This window comes from Pyrgilauda ruficollis, unplaced genomic scaffold (genome assembly GCF_017590135.1).
Source record: "Pyrgilauda ruficollis isolate IOZ18807 unplaced genomic scaffold, ASM1759013v1 scaffold61, whole genome shotgun sequence".
In the NCBI taxonomy this organism is placed as follows: Eukaryota; Metazoa; Chordata; class Aves; order Passeriformes; family Passeridae; genus Pyrgilauda; species Pyrgilauda ruficollis.
Window position 1 is genome coordinate 1992637 of NW_024527822.1, and position 19075 is coordinate 2011711.

At 40.5% G+C, this 19075-nt stretch overlaps 1 protein-coding gene across 9 annotated transcripts in view; it reads left to right on the plus strand.

Annotated features, from left to right (window-relative positions):
* The window catches only part of CELF2 (CUGBP Elav-like family member 2), a 376204-nt gene that overhangs the window by 230982 nt on the left and 126147 nt on the right, over positions 1-19075 (plus strand). For 8 of the 9 annotated variants that reach the window (XM_041483783.1, XM_041483782.1, XM_041483785.1 and 5 more), the window contains one exon: positions 14624-14820. In XM_041483783.1, the coding sequence (XP_041339717.1) occupies positions 14624-14820 (197 nt within the window). Of the gene's footprint in view, positions 1-14331; positions 14457-14623; positions 14821-19075 lie in introns of those variants that run through there. The other variant, XM_041483790.1, reaches the window with a different exon arrangement.

Sequence of the window (19075 nt, forward strand, 5' to 3'; positions counted from 1 at the left end):
GCAGGCAGCATTGTTTGGGGCCTCAGAGATGCTCTTGCAATCCAAATAAAAATTGTGGCTTTGGAAAGTACTTCTGCTGTATTTCATAATATTCAAACACTGCCTTTAAAAGAAAAATTAGAATCACATCAAGTTAAAAGAAAAAATATATCATGAAAGGGTAATTGGTTTTTTTTGGATTTTTTTTTCTTTGATAACAAAATGGTCCAGCATTTATGTAGTGGTTTCTTCTGAGTGTTTTAGAATTTTTGTTGGGATGGGATCATAATTCGAAGGTGAGGGAGATAAACAGAGCAAAGGCAAAAGACTTATGAAAGAGTGTGACTGAGAAACAGTTTTTTTGTTGCACAGTTCTCTGCTCTTTACCATTAGACACACTTCCCAGCTTTGTTCTCCTCTTAGATTTCGTCTTCTCTGAAGGATGGTTATAGCAAGAAAACTGATGTGCCTTAAAATAATCTGTGAGTAATACCCCTCTCAATGAATTTGAAATTGCTCGAGTGAAGCTCGATGTTCAGAGCTGACCTGCTGCCCAGCTGGTGGCTGCCTATCCTGAGTGATTGTGTGGGCACAGGGCACAGATATCCTTCCCTGCCTTAGACCAGAATGAGCACAAATCCACAGCTCTCCAGTGGTGGCAGTCAGAATGAAAACGCAGGATTCATCATTTCTTTCTCCATATCTTTTACTTACAGTGACAAGCCCAGCAGGTTCAGCCTTCAAATCATTAAAATAAATGCTCATATTATTAAAATCCCATATTTGATGCTTGGATTCCCCTCAGTTTCTTGTGTTAGGCAGCTGAGATGTGTGAGCTTCAAGTCTGTATTCTTCCACCGCCAGCATCCTGGTCCCTCCACCTGCCCTGGGGCAGGTTCTTCCCTTTTTCCATCTGTTGAGCGAAGGTGCTGATGACCATACAGAGAGGAGTTACATGGAAAAACAGTTGAAAAAGGGCAAGAGATCTTAGGGAACCACATGGTGTTACTAATCCTCCAGCCTTCCAAAGACTTGTCATCACAAATAAGAGTTTTCCACTTTCAGGAGCAGGAGGGAAAGAGAAAAAAGAAGGGAAGACATTAACCCTGTGGTGTGATGACAGAGATTTCTATAAATCACACTGCGTTTCACACTGCTGCTGACAGCCAGCCAAACCTGAGCAGGCCAAGTTTCCACAGGTCAAGTATGTCATAGGGAGCTTAAAAATACATCCACAACTGTTTAACTACCTTTTCTCTTGCACAAGGGTATGGGAGTTAAGAGTCTTTGTAAATTATGGGGTGGTCAAAATTATGTGAATGGTATTCCTGGTATTTTCCCCATCTCCTCTTTTCCCATTTCTTCTGTAAAAGTGTCAGCAAGTCTCTAAGACCCAGGTTTGTTTTTGCTTGTGAATTAAACCTCCAGAGCAAATAAATATCTACTAGGATAATATTATATCCAAAAAATACAGTTTAGACATTATCTCATAATTTTAAATTTTTCCTACTGCAATTATTTATGATGACCTTAAAAACATGGGGTTTTGGCAATTTTCAAGCTGTATTTTCCTTTCTGTTTGGCAAAATAGCTCCAAATGGCACCCCTCTTTTGTTTTCCCAATGCTGCATTTGCACAGAATGTCCTTCAAATTTACAATAAAAAGATCTTTGAAGTCAGAAGCGTCCCCATAAATGACTGCCATATGACTTGGGAAGTGTGTGTGCAAGTGTATGTGCTAGGGCGTATTTTTGTTAGGATTTTTCAGGGTATGTTTATTGGGAAAATTTAAACCAGTTTTTCTCATTTGGCTTGTTTGAATGATGCTTTAAAGGGTGAGTTGCTCCTTCCCTAATTATGTGTAGTTGTTTATTTTCTTGTGAGCTTCAAAAGAACAGCATAGCCACCAGAGCAAAATATCTTATTTGCAATAATAGAGAAAAAATAAGGGGCTAAGTAAAATCTGAAGCTATAATGAGGGTTTACTTTAAAAACTGAGTTGCTGTTGACTACTTGTATGCCAGTGCTACTTCTGACCTTCTATATTGCAGGTCTCTCTTTGGACATAAAAGTAAAACTGTTGGTAATCCATGATACAAAGGAAAATGAATCCTTTGTAGATGCAAGAAAACACATTGCAATGGAATTTAGAGATTTCAATAAGTGAGCAATTAAGACAACTTGGACTGTTTTGCAGTGCGGACAATGCGTTCCACACGGCGTGCATGGGGGTTTTTTTTGTTAAAAAAATTGCTCAGTATTCTGCCTGCACATCCAGTTTATTTTCCTTAATCTACAAATCATGTTTGCATGTCTGGTGGGACCCGATTCTGCCACCATTTGACCCTGACAGGAGCATGTATGTTTTGCCCATCTGAAGTTGAAGCCAGACTCAAGTTTTACTCATTACTCTGTCTTCCACAAAGCTGGCAGGAGTACGTGTCCTTCTACATAGAATCAACTACCACTAATATTAGGCTTTAGAGGTTTTCCTACTCCTCTAAAAAGCACTAGAGTGAGTTATAAGTATGTGGAAAACTCACTGGGGAAAATCACTTTCTAACTATTGACATTTTAGTAGAAATTTAATGAGGTACTTAGATTTTTCTCATTTGTTATATTGAGGAGCAGTTAGAAAATAATCAGAAGAAGGGAAACTTTGGGAATTTTTTTAAGCTTCCTTGTAATACAACTTAAGAAAAAACCCTCTATTGATTTTGTTGTTGTCCAGCAATCTGATCAGAGCTGAGGTCTGCTCTGCAGAAAGACTGGGCACTTTTTTGACTCCCTTTTCTGCCCCTAAAACCTGTCTAGACAAAGATGATTTCTCCTTGGACAACTGGGAAGTATTTTCCAGACAATATTCATGTTTGCCTTTACTAAACAAACAGAATTTAGACAAGGTGGGAGAAACAGAGATGTTTTGAGGAGAGGAGGGGAAGAGGAGCAAAAAAACTCTGCCCCCAACCCCACTCCCCAGTTATATTTTTCATGGAAATTACAAAGTCAGTTTGTTTCCTATCCTGCATGCAGACATTTGGTTGAGCTACAGCTTCATATGAATATACTTTCCAGTTACATTCGAGTGTTTCCCCACAATTCTTGAAATTTTCTCTGCCCACATGCTTTAACATCAAGCCTTTGGAGGAATAAATATTTTCTTCTTTGTTTGCTTGTATGTTTAAGACTTCACCTTCCTCTGCTGTCAAACCAAGCCTGATTCTGATTTTCCATTTCATAGTTTAATCTGTAGCCCCTCTAACACTCTTCTCATACCAGAACCTTGTTTTCACAGACAGAGGAGGGGATGGGAGGATTGGCACTGCCTGAAAGAGTTACACAGGCAGGCAAGGGACTAAAATTTCCAAGGCCAAATAGTGGGATGAGAAGAGATAGGACCAACCTCTAGCACCTCTTGGTTGTCCAAACAGAGGCAATACTGCCTCATAGGCAGTGAAAATCTTAGCTTATTTTACCCACCTACAAAAAATTTCCATGTTGTTCTCTGGGGTAAGATTGCCCCACTCCTGCCTTACTCCTGGCTTGTGATAAACTGCCAAAATGAACCCTCAAGTACAGGTGTAGCCAAACTCTTTCCCCTTCCCCTGGCAGGGTGGAAGCCCACCCTGGCCAAATGAAGAGCTTGACTCGTTGAAACAAAGCAGGATGAGCATCATTTCCCTCTGGTCTGCAGAAATCCTCTTTGTCACCTCTTTGACCTCCAGTTCACCAGAACCATTCCATGTGTGGGAAGAAAAAAGTTGGCTACAGTCCCTCACAGACGAGTGTCAGCTTCTCCAGCTTTTACAGGCTTGGTTAGCACAGAAGCAGGTCAAGACCAACCACACCGTGCTGTCATCTGAAGTCCTCACGGCTGTTGCCCCAGCAGTATCACGTTAAACTCATCATGTATCAAGATGTGGTGGAGCAGCCACCCCGATCTGAGCACGAACGACACCCGAGAGCTCTGGGGGCCGTGCTGGTGTGTGTGCTATTCGTGTTTCCACTGAGGTCGGCATCTTTCTAACAGCCCGCTGCAGCTGTATTTGCGCATTATGAAACCGCCGCTTCAAAGTGCCTGGTGAAGCAGATCCTTCCAGCCCCGCGCTGCAAGGAAACAAGAGTCACACCATGCAGGAATGTGGCTGTGTGTGTCAGCAAAGTGCCTTTTCAGCCTGGTAGCTGAGTGCAAAAATTTCAGGGGGAATCGGGAAACTAAATTTTGAATCTGCATCTCTTCTGTTTGTTAGGGGTTCATCCTTTCACATGGATGCAATGTTCCATTGTGTGCCTTGTATCATCTATATACAGAATTTCATTTTAATTTTTTTAATATTGTCTTTCCCTGTTGTTGGGATTTTTTTTCTCTCTTTTTCTGGACAGGTTATACATATGCTAATAGAAATATGCCTATTATTTGAAGCATAGTTCTGCTTGTCAATGAAGCTTCATTAACACCGTTATCACTGCCTGACATTTATCTTATAATTTTCCAGAGTTGACTGTTACATCTCCATGGAAACCCAAATTGCAATTGAAACAAGTGAGATAATAAAGGCATCCACAGAGGATTGACAGTATGCAAGCCCACAGTGTTTGCAGGCTACATTTGTTTATAGTTCCTTAGATAAATCCCTTGCAGTGGAGATTTTTATTACCTGTCTCCTATCTTTCCATGACTACTGCTTATTGCAAGGTTTAGAGCAATGCTTTTTTTATTTTGCTTTTTAATTAGAGCAATAAATTTTATTGGACTCAGCAAGGGAGGCATTGAAGATGTAAATTCTAAAGTGATTTTTCTGGAATGAAATATGAAGTTTTTTATATATGAATTTGGCACTATGTAGACTAAGGCATTCTTATGTTGATTTGGTGGCGGTTATTTTAGGAGCCTAAACTTAGGATCATGGACTCTTTTGATATGCTGACTCTTTGAGTATGCAAGAAGGATCTCTTTTTTTCTGTACCTAAGGACTTGAGCTCTCTTAAGTTCGTGACTCTAAATCAATTTAGATGGTGCCTCAAAGCAAAGAGTCATGAAACTGGAGTGGGTCCAGAGTGAATTAATCTGAAATTAATTTGATTTTGAAAGGCTCCATCTGGCTGTGTTTGGAAAAGGCATTTAGACAGATATATAAACAAATGATCATCTGTATTCTATATGCCAGATGTGGTGTCAAAAAAATGAAGAAATGGTTTAAAAAAAGGAATCAGCTGAGGGGGATTTTGCTATAATGATGCTTAACTTGTTGAAATCACAATTGCATCGCACTTTGGACAATGATCTTCTCTTATATTCAGATTTGTAGAAAGGAAGAGCCTGGCTGAGCTTGATAGGATTTTTTGTTTTAAGTAAGAAAATTGAATGTCAAAACTTCCTCAAATGGTCTATTTGAGATCTAACCAAAACTGGCTAAACAAAATTGACTGCACCCTTAAAACGAGCAGGGCTGTGATCTTCCATTCCCTTTTTAAGGATGCTATTTAGGTAAATGCTATTTAGGTAAAGGATGCTATTTAGGTCAGGCAGGAGCTCTTGGCCTCCTCCTTTAAGGGCTTTTGGGCCCATGAAAATGATTCCCTGCACTTTGTGGAGCTCAGCTAGGACCAAGCCTGAGCATATGTGTATGTACACATGTGGGTGCCAGTCTTGAAAAACTCTGAACTGTAAATTACTTCTTGCAATAATTGGTTGATTTTAGCACACAGAAATGGCTGCATTTCAAAACAAATGTTTGGAGAACACCTTTGCCATGCCCTCCATCTCAGCTCCAGGACTGAGTTTGCCAAACTAGATAAGACCTTGCAAACCTCATAAGAACTTGCAGATATCTTCCAGCCTGGCTACAAAACTTGCTAAAATAGTCATGTCAGTAATGATGAGGTAAAAGAAAAAATTTTTGAATCCTTCATTGCTGTCATTGAAGTTTTTTGGAGGGCAAAGGAAGAAGGGAATTGAGTAACAACTTTGCAAATTTGGAGCAGTAAGTGTTTGAAATGGGGAGAGAGAGACTGAGCTTGTTGACAAGAAAACAGATGGTCCTACGTGTCCTGCATTTTAAAAGCCTGGTACTATTCTAATTCAGTTGTTGACATGTCACAAATACATAGGCATTTGGGTGTAATCAAATACCGTTGTGCTTTTAAAAAAAAGTAATACCGATAAATGTTTCCTGCCACACAGAAAGAAGTGTGCTTCATTGCAAATGTGTGTAATCAGCAAGGCAAGGCATTAATAATCCACACCATTAATACTGAGCAGTCAGCTACTCCAGGTTCAACTTCATGTGAAAAAATGCATCAATCCATGCTCCAAAACTGTGATGTAATTGTTCAAGCTCACTCTCATGTTACTGTCCAACTTGTAGTGACACAGAGAGAAAAAAGCCCTCTTCAACTACAGTCCTTTTAAGACAGAGCACAGATCTCAATGCCCCAAAAAAGTTGTTGAGCAGCACAAGAGTGTAGCAGTAAGTTGCAATAGTTGCCATAACAGAGGTTAGTTTAGACACAGAAAAATTATAAATTAGAAGCCTTTGTTATAATGCCCCAAAAAAGTTGTTGAGGAGCACAAGAGTGTAGCAGTAAGTTGCTAGTTGCCATAACAGAGGTTAGTTTAGACACAGAAAAATTATAAATTAGAAGCCTTTGTTATTACTTAACATCCTAGGTCAAAACGAGATGTGCAGATGCTGGTCAGCAGAAAACAGACGTTTAAGAGTCTTTATTTAATATCTGTTGAACTTTTCATGGAGCATATAGTGATACAACAAAGGCAAATGACCTCAAGCTGAAAGAGGGCAGGTTTAGTTAGTGTAAGAAATGAATCCTTTAGTGTGAGAGTGTTGAGGCACTGGCACAGGTTTCCCAGAGAGGCTGTGTCTGCCCAGTCCCTGAAGGTGTTCAAGACAAGGATGGAGCTTAGAGCAATCTGATCTAGTTAAAGGCTAGACCCATGGCAGGGGTGTTGGAATGGATGGCCTTTAAGGTCCCTTCCAACCCAAACTATTTTATGATTCTTTGTCTTAACTGTCATTGGACTTTTCTTAGAAATGCACCCCCCTTACACCTGATGAAGACATTCCCAATCTTGTTCAAGTGTTTAATGTAGAGAACAAATTCTGCCCAGAAAGCAAAAATGCATTATTGGGTGGTTGCCTAAGCTGAGCTTTATGTCGCAGAACATAATTGTTTGTCAGACCTCATCAAACCTTGAACTAATTCTATCCCAAAGCCTACAGCAGCCTGGAAGAACAAGGGTTGGGGCTTACATAGGCTCTTAGTTTATATCTTCAAGGACTTATTTTCAGTCATTGTTATCATGTATCCCACAAATTTGTGATTCTTATCTGTGCTTGAATAAGAGGGGAAATGAATTCAAAGCAGTCGGGGTGGGTGGCTTTGACTTTCTTCAGCCATTGAAGGGTAGGTATCTGTCACTGGCTGTTGAGCTTCTGCTAGTTTCAGCTGAGTAAAATCTATAGGCTACTGCAGGCAAATGCTTCAAGATACTGAAAATTGGCCACTGTAAGTTTTATCAGCATAGACAAAAAGTGCTGCCCACTTCAGACTTGTATAGATGGCATGTTTAATGGTTAGCTATTCTGCTATTAGATGAACTAGCAGCAATATTTAGTTCGTTTCCAAAATAGAAGACTCTAAAAAAGACAATCCTCTTCCCCTCCCTGTTTGCTTTCTCTTCTCCACTCGTTCACTCTTGTTTACATGTATTTTAATTTGTATGCGTTGCTCCACTCACAAAAGCACATGCACATCATTAAGCTCTACGGCATGTTCTAAAAAATAATATGCTTAATAAAAAATTTAAAAATGGCCCATACAGCAGCAGTAAGAGTTGAGATTGTCTGAAACATGCAGGACTTGGGGGTTTTTTTAAGATGTGTCTGCATGTAAGGGTTTTTTTGAAGCAGATGTAGCAGATGTACATAGCTTTTGCAAAGCTTGACTCTGTGGTTCCAAGAACTATTACCCACAGCACAACATTAGAATGACATCTTTTGGTAGGTTTAAACATGTACACAAGGGGTATCCAGGGTTTAAGTTGAAACCCCTGCCTTAAATCAAACTGGTTTGTAATAGAAGTGGTGCAGGAATGCAGAGGCTGAACACCTGAAGAGCCACCCCCCTCTGGAGGTGAATATTTAACTTTGGTGAGCAGAACTCTGAGGGCTAATTTTAGGAAGGTGAGAAGCCTTAAAGCACAAAGGAGTGTATGTGCTTCGATGTGCACCTCCAGCTGAAAAGAGAACTGCATTTTAATGTAGCTCTTACTATGATTTCCTTTTGTATCCTTGATTTCTCTCTGTGATACTGGTGAGGAATCTGCATCTATACCTCTGAGAAATAACAAGTTTTATCTCAGGTGGGATCAGCTTTCTTCTGATGTTTCTCTAGTCTGTATTTCGTTCGGTACATTTTCCAATTCATATTGCCCTTAGTATCATGCAGTCTGACCTGTTTGCTTGAAAGGCAACTTCCCTCTGCTGCTCCTTCTCCCAGCCCAAATTTATTACCAATCAAAATATTTTCAAGGTAGGAATTTTTTTCCCCCCATATTTTCAAATATTTTTCCTCTGGGATAAAACACCTTCTTACCTTACCTAAATTTGCAGCTGAAGCATTAAACTGATTACATGTACTAAATTTGGAATTGATCAGAAAAAAAGTATTCCCTGTACTAACAGTGGTTTGCTGTGGTTTGTATGATCTACTACGTGGAGAGAGCTAATAAAGCTGAGCTACAAGAAATCTCTGATTTCACCAGAAAAATTCCTGTGGATTTTAAATTATCAGGGCAGTAAAAAGTAACTCATTCTCTTAAGAAAAAATACACTTTTAGAGATAATTTCTGCCAATGTGGAGGCAACAAAACTTAAAACATCTTTGCATTCACCACTGAGTGCTTACACAAGCACTTGAGTATTATTAGCTACGGAGAAGAATGAAATCTGAGCATTGTATGTCAGGTATTAAAAGCCATCAGGATTTTCATGTAATTCATGTGTGTGTGAGAGTGCAAGTGCGGTTGCTCTCTGCTGGGTGGATGAAGAATTGCTCATCTCTTTGTTAAAGTCTTTATGGGGCTGTAAGATGGATTGCAAGTCTTACAGCTGCTCTGTTGTTAGCCCTGCTGATGGGTGCAGGGAAGCCTGGAGATAATTATTTTGTAGACTTTACTGCCTACGTAGAACTGAACATCCTACCATATGAGGTTTTTTTTTCCATTGGGCATGATGTCAGGGTCATTTAGCAATTGCTGTTTAGGATATGCGTTACTTAATAATAATTATAACTGTTATTAGAGTCTAATAGTTCTGCCAAAAACTACAACACACTAAAGCAGAAGCAGTTAATGATTTTTGAAACATCGTCTTTCCTTTGAGCTGCTTTTGAGCAAGTGTGCTGCGAAAATGCTGATGGGCTAGAAGGCATCTGGAGATAACTTTTTTCCCCCCAAAACGCAGAGACCTGGTCATTTACAGCTTTAAAATGTTGCATAGCTTCTTTTTCTGTTTGTCAGAGGTTCTGGCCCTTAGTTTGCTGGCCAAAATTCAATGTAGGTAATTACCTTCTGTGTCTATAAATTGCAGCCCCCTGCAGTTTTCAATTGGGTACGGTATTGTTCTACCCTTCCTGGCTGAAACTGTTGTGCGATAATGCTCCATGTCATTAAACAGCTGCCGTCTGTCACCTTACGATGAAGTCATTCCTCTCTAAACAATGAGTTTATAAAGCCCTTTTGGGTCCTTCCAGACAAAATTTGCTCGTAAACCAGCAATTATGATCTTTGGAGTACATTAAGGTGATGCTTGGCTGTCTCTCTTGACAGCAGTCAGAAGCCTTCAAACGGGTGTTGTCCCTTTTGTCAGTTTGTGTGATATCCTGGCAGTGATGCCGCAGCTCAGATGTAAATGCTTTTTTACTGTAAAACCTTGGTGCCTGTAAATACCTCTGCACTGGGTTGGATTTAGTTGTCATTACACTTGGAACTCGTTTGTTATCATGTTCTTGTTCCATTGGCTCCTAGAGAAAATTCAAATATCTTATACCATGGAACATGAAAAAGGCAAATCCCCAGCAAAATGGTAAAACCACAGTAATAGGGTGAGGGTTGCAATATAAATTAACCAAAAAGGAACAGTAGGAAGGTACTGGGTAGGGTTAAAAACAGATTTGGCAAACAGGTGTCATGTAAATCCGTTTGGTCCCCGTTAACAGCTGTTTTTCAGCACCTGATTTGACACTGGGATCATTAATGGAAATGAACGTGGATTAATGCCAAAGCTCTTAACAGTGATGAATTTAAGAGAGTCTGTTTTGATTCAGACATTGTTTCTGAAGGCTACCTCTCTGTCCTGAGTGGGCAGTTCACTTTAGCAGTCCTGCAGTAATTAAAGATATGAATGGGAGAGACCAAGAGGGCATCTACTAGGTTTTTCTGGTGCTCCTGCTGAAGCAGCAGGGATATTAAAACAATCTCTAGCTCCTCAAGAGTGGCCCTGTCAGCTTGCTGAAATGATGGAATGGTAGTTAGGTTATTAGAAGAAAAATTGGCACAAATTGAGAGAGAGGATGCTCTGGCAGCAACCACAAGCAGCCAGCAACTCAGTGTCTTAATCTCTGCCCTCAGGCTGCTCTCTATGATACAGATGACACCTTGTCAGTGAAGATGATGTGCTGGGTCACCCCTGAGTCCAATGGGCTAAATTGGCCATGGAGGGAAGGATTGCTACAGTATAGAGCCACATAATCTAAGTTTCTCTTTCTTTCTTTCTTTCTTTCTTTCTCTTTTCTTTTCTTTTCTTTTCTTTTCTTTTCTTTTCTTTTCTTTTCTTTTCTTTTCTTTTCCTTATTTCTTTCATCATCATTTGGGTGCTGATGTGCCAAGGGACCCCATTCTCATTAGTGGCCCCTAGATACAGCTATCTCTGTACACTTGTCCTTTCAAGAAATAGTCCTAAGCTTTCACAAGGCTTGCTTTGCTTCCTTCTGGAAAGTTTTACATGTAGTTTCTCTTTTGTCTTATTACTTCTTGGGTAGAGGAGAAGGAGAGATGGGGTAAGGAAGAAGCCACTTCCTCTGAGAACCACTGTGTTGGCAAAGAGAAAGAAGTAAAACCCCTACAGCTGTTAGCAGCCAAGAGGTCGTAGTGCAGAGCAGTAATGTCCATTGGGTGAAGATGAAAGCTGGGAGAAGATAAGGGAATTCATCTTAGAAGAGATCATTTGCAAAGGATCAAGCATATTTGGCTTGATTTTGTATGGACCCAACAAGCTCTGTGACAAACTGAACCATCAGGCAGGCGTGGTGTATAATTTTGTTCCTCAGTGGATCCTTCCAGTGCACTTCAGGGATCAAATCCATAGAATCTATAAAATAGGTGTTTTTTCCCCAGTGTTATCTCTCTGCTAATTTATTCATTTGTTCATTTTGTCTGCATTGGCTCTAGTCCTACACCAGCTGCCAAAGCTGGGTGAGGATACTACTGCAAGTGTCATTGCTGCAACAGTGCTCAAGAGCTCCTCAAAATCCCAACAGTGAGACTTGGATTCCCACTCTGAGGTATCTGAAAGCCTTGGTTTGCACTGAGATCAAAGGGAGTGCAGTTTAGGAAGAAGCCCAGCTGTGTTTGTAAAAATGAGTGCCCTCTGTGTGGCCTGAACTTGTCTGTCAAACCGCCAAAATGTTGGCAGCTCAGTCAGGTCCCTACCTTGTGGTAGAAAAGTATTTTAAAGAAAAACCTAAATTATGCTTGGCTTTTCCGTAACTCTGCAGGAGTTAGTGGATTGACAGAGCTGTCAATGGATGGTGGAATTTAGTTTGCAGAAGTTTTAATGACTTACTCAAGTTAATGCAGGCAGTGAGTGACAAAACCTGTCCCCTGGAGCTTTGCATCGTAGTGTATGGTACTGATGCCTTGAGTCAGAGCTTTTAACCATCTTCAGGCAATAAAGCATATAAAGAATATGATCAATGTAATTCAACTTTGGTCCCAACAAAATAAAGAAAGGGCTTAAACGTTTTGTGCAATTAGAAGAGAGCTTGGCCTGTGCCTAAACCTTTAGCTCAAAGCAAGAACTTGATGCTAATAGGGCCGTTAACCTGAGAAAACAGGTGTTAGTGTTTGGCTTTGTGCTTTCCTAAAAAATTGGCTGATTAGCAATGGAAATTGTGGGGCTCTTGGTGGTAAAGGTGGTAAGTAAAAAGCAAAGGAATAAACTTTTTATTCTTTATTAAACATAACCCTAGCTGTAATTCTGGGCTAAGTAGCAATTGTGTATGGATTTCTTAAAGAAGGGATCCAACAGAGAGAACAGATGAAGGGCATAATTTAAAACTGAACTCAATACAAATGACACAGAGAATAAATGAAGTGAAAAGTCAAGCCAATTTATGAAAGAAAATAGTTGACCAAGCCCAGGGCAGAGCTGGGAGCTTAACTAAACTTCTACCTTTCCTTTCAAAATAACATATAAGCATTTTCCACAGTTATTTTAAGCTATGGGTCAAGGATTTTTCACCTCCCTAGTAGGGAGGCTGTTTGACAGGTTGGGTTTTATGTAGAGGAATAGGAATTGAAAAGAAATAATTGAGTGATTTTTAGAGGTTTAAGTGTCACATATGTGCCTACTGCTCCATGAAAGTCTTGAAAGTTGTTCCCATGAAGTGTCACTCAAGTGAGTCAGTCATGGTTTTTCTGTTTCTTGGCAATTTTAAGGGGGTGGTTGTTTGGATGGATGGCTTGGTTTAGCCAAGCCAAGGGTTAAGTGTTGTCTTTGTATGGAAATGCAGTTTCTAAGGCCTGGAGAAGTCACAGTTCCTGCAGGTGAACTTGTGACCTGCAGAACTTATTCAAAATGAAGACCATTTGCAAGACATTTGTACATGAGATGTAATGTAAAAGTTTGGACCAAATCTTGGAGTCTCTCACTCAGGCAAGATTCCTGCTAGAGTAGATAGGAATTTTAGCCATTTATGAGAGCGATAAATGCTGTTGTCTGCTGAACCGTGTTGAAAGCACTTCACAAGGGATGATCAAACTTCTTGCTGGTGGTGTAAAATGTGCCTTTAGTATAACTTTCTCCTTCCTGCCTGTAAGCAGGGAAAGTGCTAAAGTTAATACGGACATATTAATGTGAATTATGCTTTCAAGGAGATGAAACACATGAAACAAAATAATTTGTCTTCACACGGGTTATAGCTGTGAGACAGGGGAATTGCACAGGGTTGTTTTCTTCTTGCCACTCTTAGATGGTTTTTTGGGTTTTTTTTCACGTGTAAAATATGATTTTCATCTGGTTGTGCAGATTCTGAGCTCTTCCAAGTCCTCCAGTGGGCATTCAGTCCTAAGCAATCATCAAACAGAGAAATTCTAATTAAAGCCAAGTTTTTTGAAAGTGGCAGGTGGCTCTGAAATGCCTGAATTCTGCCATGATCAGCTTCTGACATTGCTGCATACAGGCCATTTGCCCCCTCTCCCTGGTGGAAAGATGGGGGGATGCTTGAAAATTCATGCATCATTAGTGTTCTTTCTTGAAACTGAAACATCCAAAAATCATCAGCACTTTTGGAATTTCTAGCCAAGTAATTAGTTGAAACTACTGTCCTTAATTATCAGTAATGCAAGGGGGGGAGAGGGGAGGAAGTGATGTATTTTTACTTTTGTTCGCTATTTAAAATTATTTATTTTCTGTGTAAGAGTACAAATTCTCCTAAACTATGATAAATCATTTGTCTCCCAGATCAGATTATGTTTTGTTTGGAAGTTCTTTTTCCCTGCAAAAGTGTGGTTGTTTTGAACTTGGATTTAGGACGTACATCTGGAGATCAGATAGGCTAAGGATTTACAGGGGGTGAAAGTGTTCAAAAATCTGATCTCCTTTTGCAGGGCAAAAAAACTTTCTGAAGCAGCATTTTCATTTCCACAACAATGTAGGCAGTTTTGTCACTGCCATCTCTTTTTGATTTGTGGGGCTTTTTTTATGGCAGCAATAAACAGTATGCTTTAAACTGGGTCTCTCCAGACTGCTTTTCCTTTTTAAAGAGCGTAGGCAACTAATCGGCAGCAACCAGCCACATAGCTGGAGTGTTTTCCATTCTAGGCAATATCAGACTAATTTGATGCACACATGGATGCTTCACACAATCTGCAGATTCATCGCTGGCATCTTGCATTAGTCATCTGACAGATTGCCAAGTGTTTCATACTCCTTTCATGTGACTTTATTACAAAACACACACACACAGACACACGCACTGCCTGGTTTCTGCCAGTAGCCAGTTCAGTGAGAATTCACTGCAGTTCTGTTTACAACAGCCATGGAGAGAAATCTGCACTTATTTGCCACTATCCTCTACTTTAAAATGCAGAAGTCCCGGGTTGTGTTGTGCCGCTCTCATCTTATATAATGACATTAAGCAGCAGCCTGCAGAGAAAACCAGACTCAATGAAAAATGTAATAGCATTGTTTTTTGTTCGTAATACTTATGCTATTAATTAAACACTGATTTTTTTTTTGTCTGCTTTGTGCCAATTGACATCATCTTCTGCATCTAGTGCACACGAAAACTGCGTAGTCTCCTAACTTGTCTTTTCTTTTTAATCTCCTTTTCCACTTTCTAGTAACGGCACAGCTAACAAGATGAATGGAGCTTTGGATCATTCAGACCAACCAGACCCAGATGCCATTAAGATGTTTGTTGGACAGATTCCCCGTTCGTGGTCAGAAAAAGAATTAAAAGAACTTTTTGAGCCTTATGGAGCTGTCTACCAGATTAATGTTCTCCGAGACAGAAGTCAGAACCCTCCCCAAAGTAAAGGTACAGTAGTAATACTCTCTTTGCTTTCAGTTTGCTTGTTTTCCCAATGATCTTGCTTGCCTTCAGCATTTCCAAAGAGGTTTGCAGCTGGGCTCTCAGTTTTGTAGTATGCTGTGTTGAGCTGTGCAGCAGTCCTAAGAGGAGAGGACTCATGAATCCTATCGGATACTGCCTTCCTCCTCTTCTTAAACTGAAGTTTAATTGTATTTTATCTGGAAGTATGCATTCCAACTGTACAAAAAATAAGAAAATATCGCTCTCCTTGTTTAAATTATTGTTGCCAAAAATGTGGAAACCTGAGAGGTTGCTTCCCAGGATTCGCTCATGAAAAATATCATTTTCTATTTCCTTTCATTTCCTCTCTTTGCACCCCAGGTGGGAAATATTTTAAGGATGCAGAAGGAAAAAATGATGGTGGTGGGTTCTTGCCACATCATTGCTCCAACAGCAATAAAAATTACAAATAGTCACCCTGCCCTTTTTCCAAAATCTGATTTTTTTTTTTCTGCAGTCATGTTAAAGGATTGGTTTTTGGCACTGATATTGTTCTAAATGAAAGGATTAGTTTTCCTCCCTGCATTTTTTCTATACACACATAAAGTATTTGTCCTAGCTATACTCCTTCCTTTCACTACATATATCTGTGCTTATTTAGGCACCTGAGAGTTTTGTGTATTATAGCTGTTTAAGTGTGACACGTGCTTAGATGTAAACTGAAAATTAGTATTTTGGCTCACAGAATACATTTTCCTCCCTACCTAGCTGTATATTTTCATTCTGGCTACGTGAGTGTGTTGCTACCGTTAGAAATAATTAGCATAGCTCAGAGGCAGAGCTGGATGTGTGTGTGTGTGCCTGGCTGGAAGGTTGCTAGACACTTATTCCTTCTTACTGCACTCCTGCCACTGACTCTAAAAACCTTCAGAGCACACATGCTATGGAGAATATCACAGAATTATTTTGTGGGCTCCCAGCAAAGTTAACAGTGCAAAACAGCCCTTGCTGGAGATGAGAGGTGCCTGCCGTTGTGGGAGGCACACAGCTCGGCCTCGGGTGCTCCTGTGCTTTTGGGCAAAGCACTGCCAAGGCTCAGCATGTCTCCATTTTTCCTGGTATTGGGTAGAGGAACCTCTCAGTGCCTTCTTTTTGCTGCCCAGTTTAAGCAGTCAGGTGCTTAGAGTGACCATGGCTTATTTTGGGTTGTTTGCATCTTTCAGTTCTGGTTAAAAGACTTGGTGCATTGGTCTCACACCAGTGTCAGGGTGAGGGTCCAGCTCACTGTACCTTCCTGCTAATCAAGCGTTTGTACTGGATCACTCTTTCCTCTTCCCCATTCCTGGAAGTGTTCAAGGCTATGTTGTGTGAACAACCTGCTCTAATGAAAAGTGTTCCTGTCCATGGCAAGAGGGCTGGATTTAGCTGCTCTTTAAGGTCCATTCCAACACAAAGCACTCCATGATTCTGTGATTCAGAAGCAGAAGGTATTTCTGGTTGGAGTGTCTCAGTGTAGTTCTGCTTCCAGCCCACCCCCCCACCTCATTTCCCAGGACTGATGTATTGTAGCATGTACCCCCCTACTGTGTTAGCACAGAGCCCTCACCAAATGTCTTTTTCTTGTAATGCTGGATAGGAGAGCATTAAGAGGTCAAACAACTGGATTTTCTGCAGTCCAGGCTGCTATGGATGAGCAAACTCCTCCTTAGTTTAAACCACTAAAATGCTGAACTTTGAGACTCGTCCATCTGGAAGGAGCTGATTCCTGGGTCACAGCAATGCCTTCCCACTAAGCAGTAAATGAAGTGAGAATGATATTGTGGTTAGACAGAAGAAACCCACTGATACCCATTTCTGGGAATCACTGTACCTGTCCATCAGGCAGCTGGAAGGCATAAGGATGCAGCATAGATCATGCAAATCATTGTAGACTAATTGTCAATATTTGTAGTCCCCATACACAATATTCTTCTTGAAAGGTGGCTGGGTTTTGGGGATGCTTTTTGCTTGGACTCTTTTCAGCATGCAGAGATTATGCTTGTCACTTCAGGCATTATGTGTTAATTAATGAGTAAATGAAATTAATCCTGAAGATAGGCAGAATAACCTTCAGATTTACTTTTCTCTGGCACCAGCAGCAAGCTCCTCTGGTGGTCAGCTTTTCCCTCGGAAGCTCTGGGGGAGTGTATCTTCATGCTGGCTCTATCCTTCCTCCTGGCTGAATCTGCCAGCAAGGTTGCTAGAAACCTCTTGAGTTTATTGTGGATATCTCTTGACTAGGAATGATCTTTATTTTCTTAATCCAGTTGCACAAAGGATTTGGTGTGAGAGATTAAGAATGCTAGAAACAAAAAAAACCAGAAAATTGCCCTGAGGAACATCCTATGCATGACAAATACTTCACCTATACTACCTAATAGGCATTTAAAAAAGAAACTGAATTTTCATTTTTTGTTTGGAGGTCATAGAATCATAGAATATCCTGAGCTGGCAGGGACCCACAAGGATCACAGAGTCCAACTCCTGGCTCTGTACAGGACAACATTAAAAATCACGTGTGTGATGTGGAGTGAAATTCCATGCTCCTCTTCTGTATAAATACCCACACAAAACAACCATTTTTATTTAATTTGAGCTGGGTGGATTTGGGTTGTGCCAGGCGTTTTTCTGCTTGCTGACCCTTTGTATCACCTCCCATTTTGTAGAGCAGTCCATCAGAGGGACCTTGTGGTTGGGTGAGGTAGAAAAAAAGACAATTTTTCATTTCATTGCATGGTTGTGACTGTGCGTAAGGCAGAACATTCACAGCCTGGTGTCACACAGGAATTTTTTTCTGAATATGCTGCAAGCCATGAGTTGTAATGACAGGAATGCAAGTTGGTGTTACTACACCACACAGGGGGAGCAGTTAGGTTTTCCTCTTTAAAGAAAAGCATTTTGATTTTTGAAAGATTTCTCTCTTCTCAGGCAAGGGTTGTGTATTTCTGTGAGCTTGGCCAAAGGGGCTTCTCTAATTTGGACCGAGTTTTTTCTCTGATGAACTGTTTATGAAGCTGCAATCTGAGTCTCTCCCAATTCTGTCAAAAATAACCATAGGCTGCTTCTCTCTCTCCTGCTGTTATTCAGACTGTCTTTCATACCCTCCAACGACAGACGGCCTAGTTCATGTCTTTCCTCCTCGTTTGTATTGCTTGCCAGCTCTGCAAAGCTGAGGCTGGAGGAAGACAGGTAGAAAGCCAAGTTTACCTCACTCTGGAAAACCAGAGGAAAGCCATCTTAATTCCACAGATATATTGATACTACGGCAAACGTTGAAGCTTGGCTTTATTAATTGGGAACTTCAGGAATGGCTGCATTCTAGGAAATTCCTTATCCTTTCCAGAGCTTGAATTTCTCTCCTTCTTTTGGATGTGTGAAAGAGCTCAGCAAAGTAATTTGACTTCGTTTTTATCTTTCGTTGTTTTGTAAGGCTTTTTCCTCTTTCTGCAACAAAAGAAATCCAAGGGATTAGGTAAGCTAAATACAAAAAAAAACCATAAAAAACAAAACAAAATGAAACAAAGACAAAAACCAAAAACAAAACAAAGAAAAAAAACCAAAAAACCCAAACAAACAAAAACAAACAACAAAAACCCAAAACAACAGGGCAGAAAACTGAAATAAAATGGCACTTTTGGCTTCTGGGGGCTGAGGGGATTCAAAGTCTCGGCAGATCAGCCCTCTCTGTTCCCAATCCTGCTTGTTCCCTGTATATAATTTATTCTGGGTGAACAGATGACGTTTTTCCAGGGTGCTTGTTAAAAAGAGCTTCTCTAATACCTCAAATGCAGCAAGCTCTGCGTGAAGGCAGCATACACTGCCACCAAGATCTCTCTTCCTCCCCACTGTTTTCCTAAGCCGGAAAGATTTCCTTGGCTACTTTGGTTTTGAAGTCCAAGTGTTGAAGCAAGCAGATGGCGCAGGGCTACTTTTGTCTTTTGAACTGCAGCAGAAGAGTCTTGGGCCAGATCCACTATGTCCTTTTGGCACCTTGCCTCTGCTTCAATACCTGATAATTCTTGGAGGGATCAAGGTCCTCTAAACCAGCTTTGTGAGCCTGAATCTCTTTGTGCTGCCGTGGTAATCACACTGCAGAAAGCAGGGAGAGTCACCTGTGTAACAACTGACTCCGTGTTTGCTTGCAGCCTTTTGCAGACCCTTTATCAGATTAGAGGGAGGCTGCTGAGTGAACAAGGATGTGCTGTAGTTAAAGGCCAGTGTT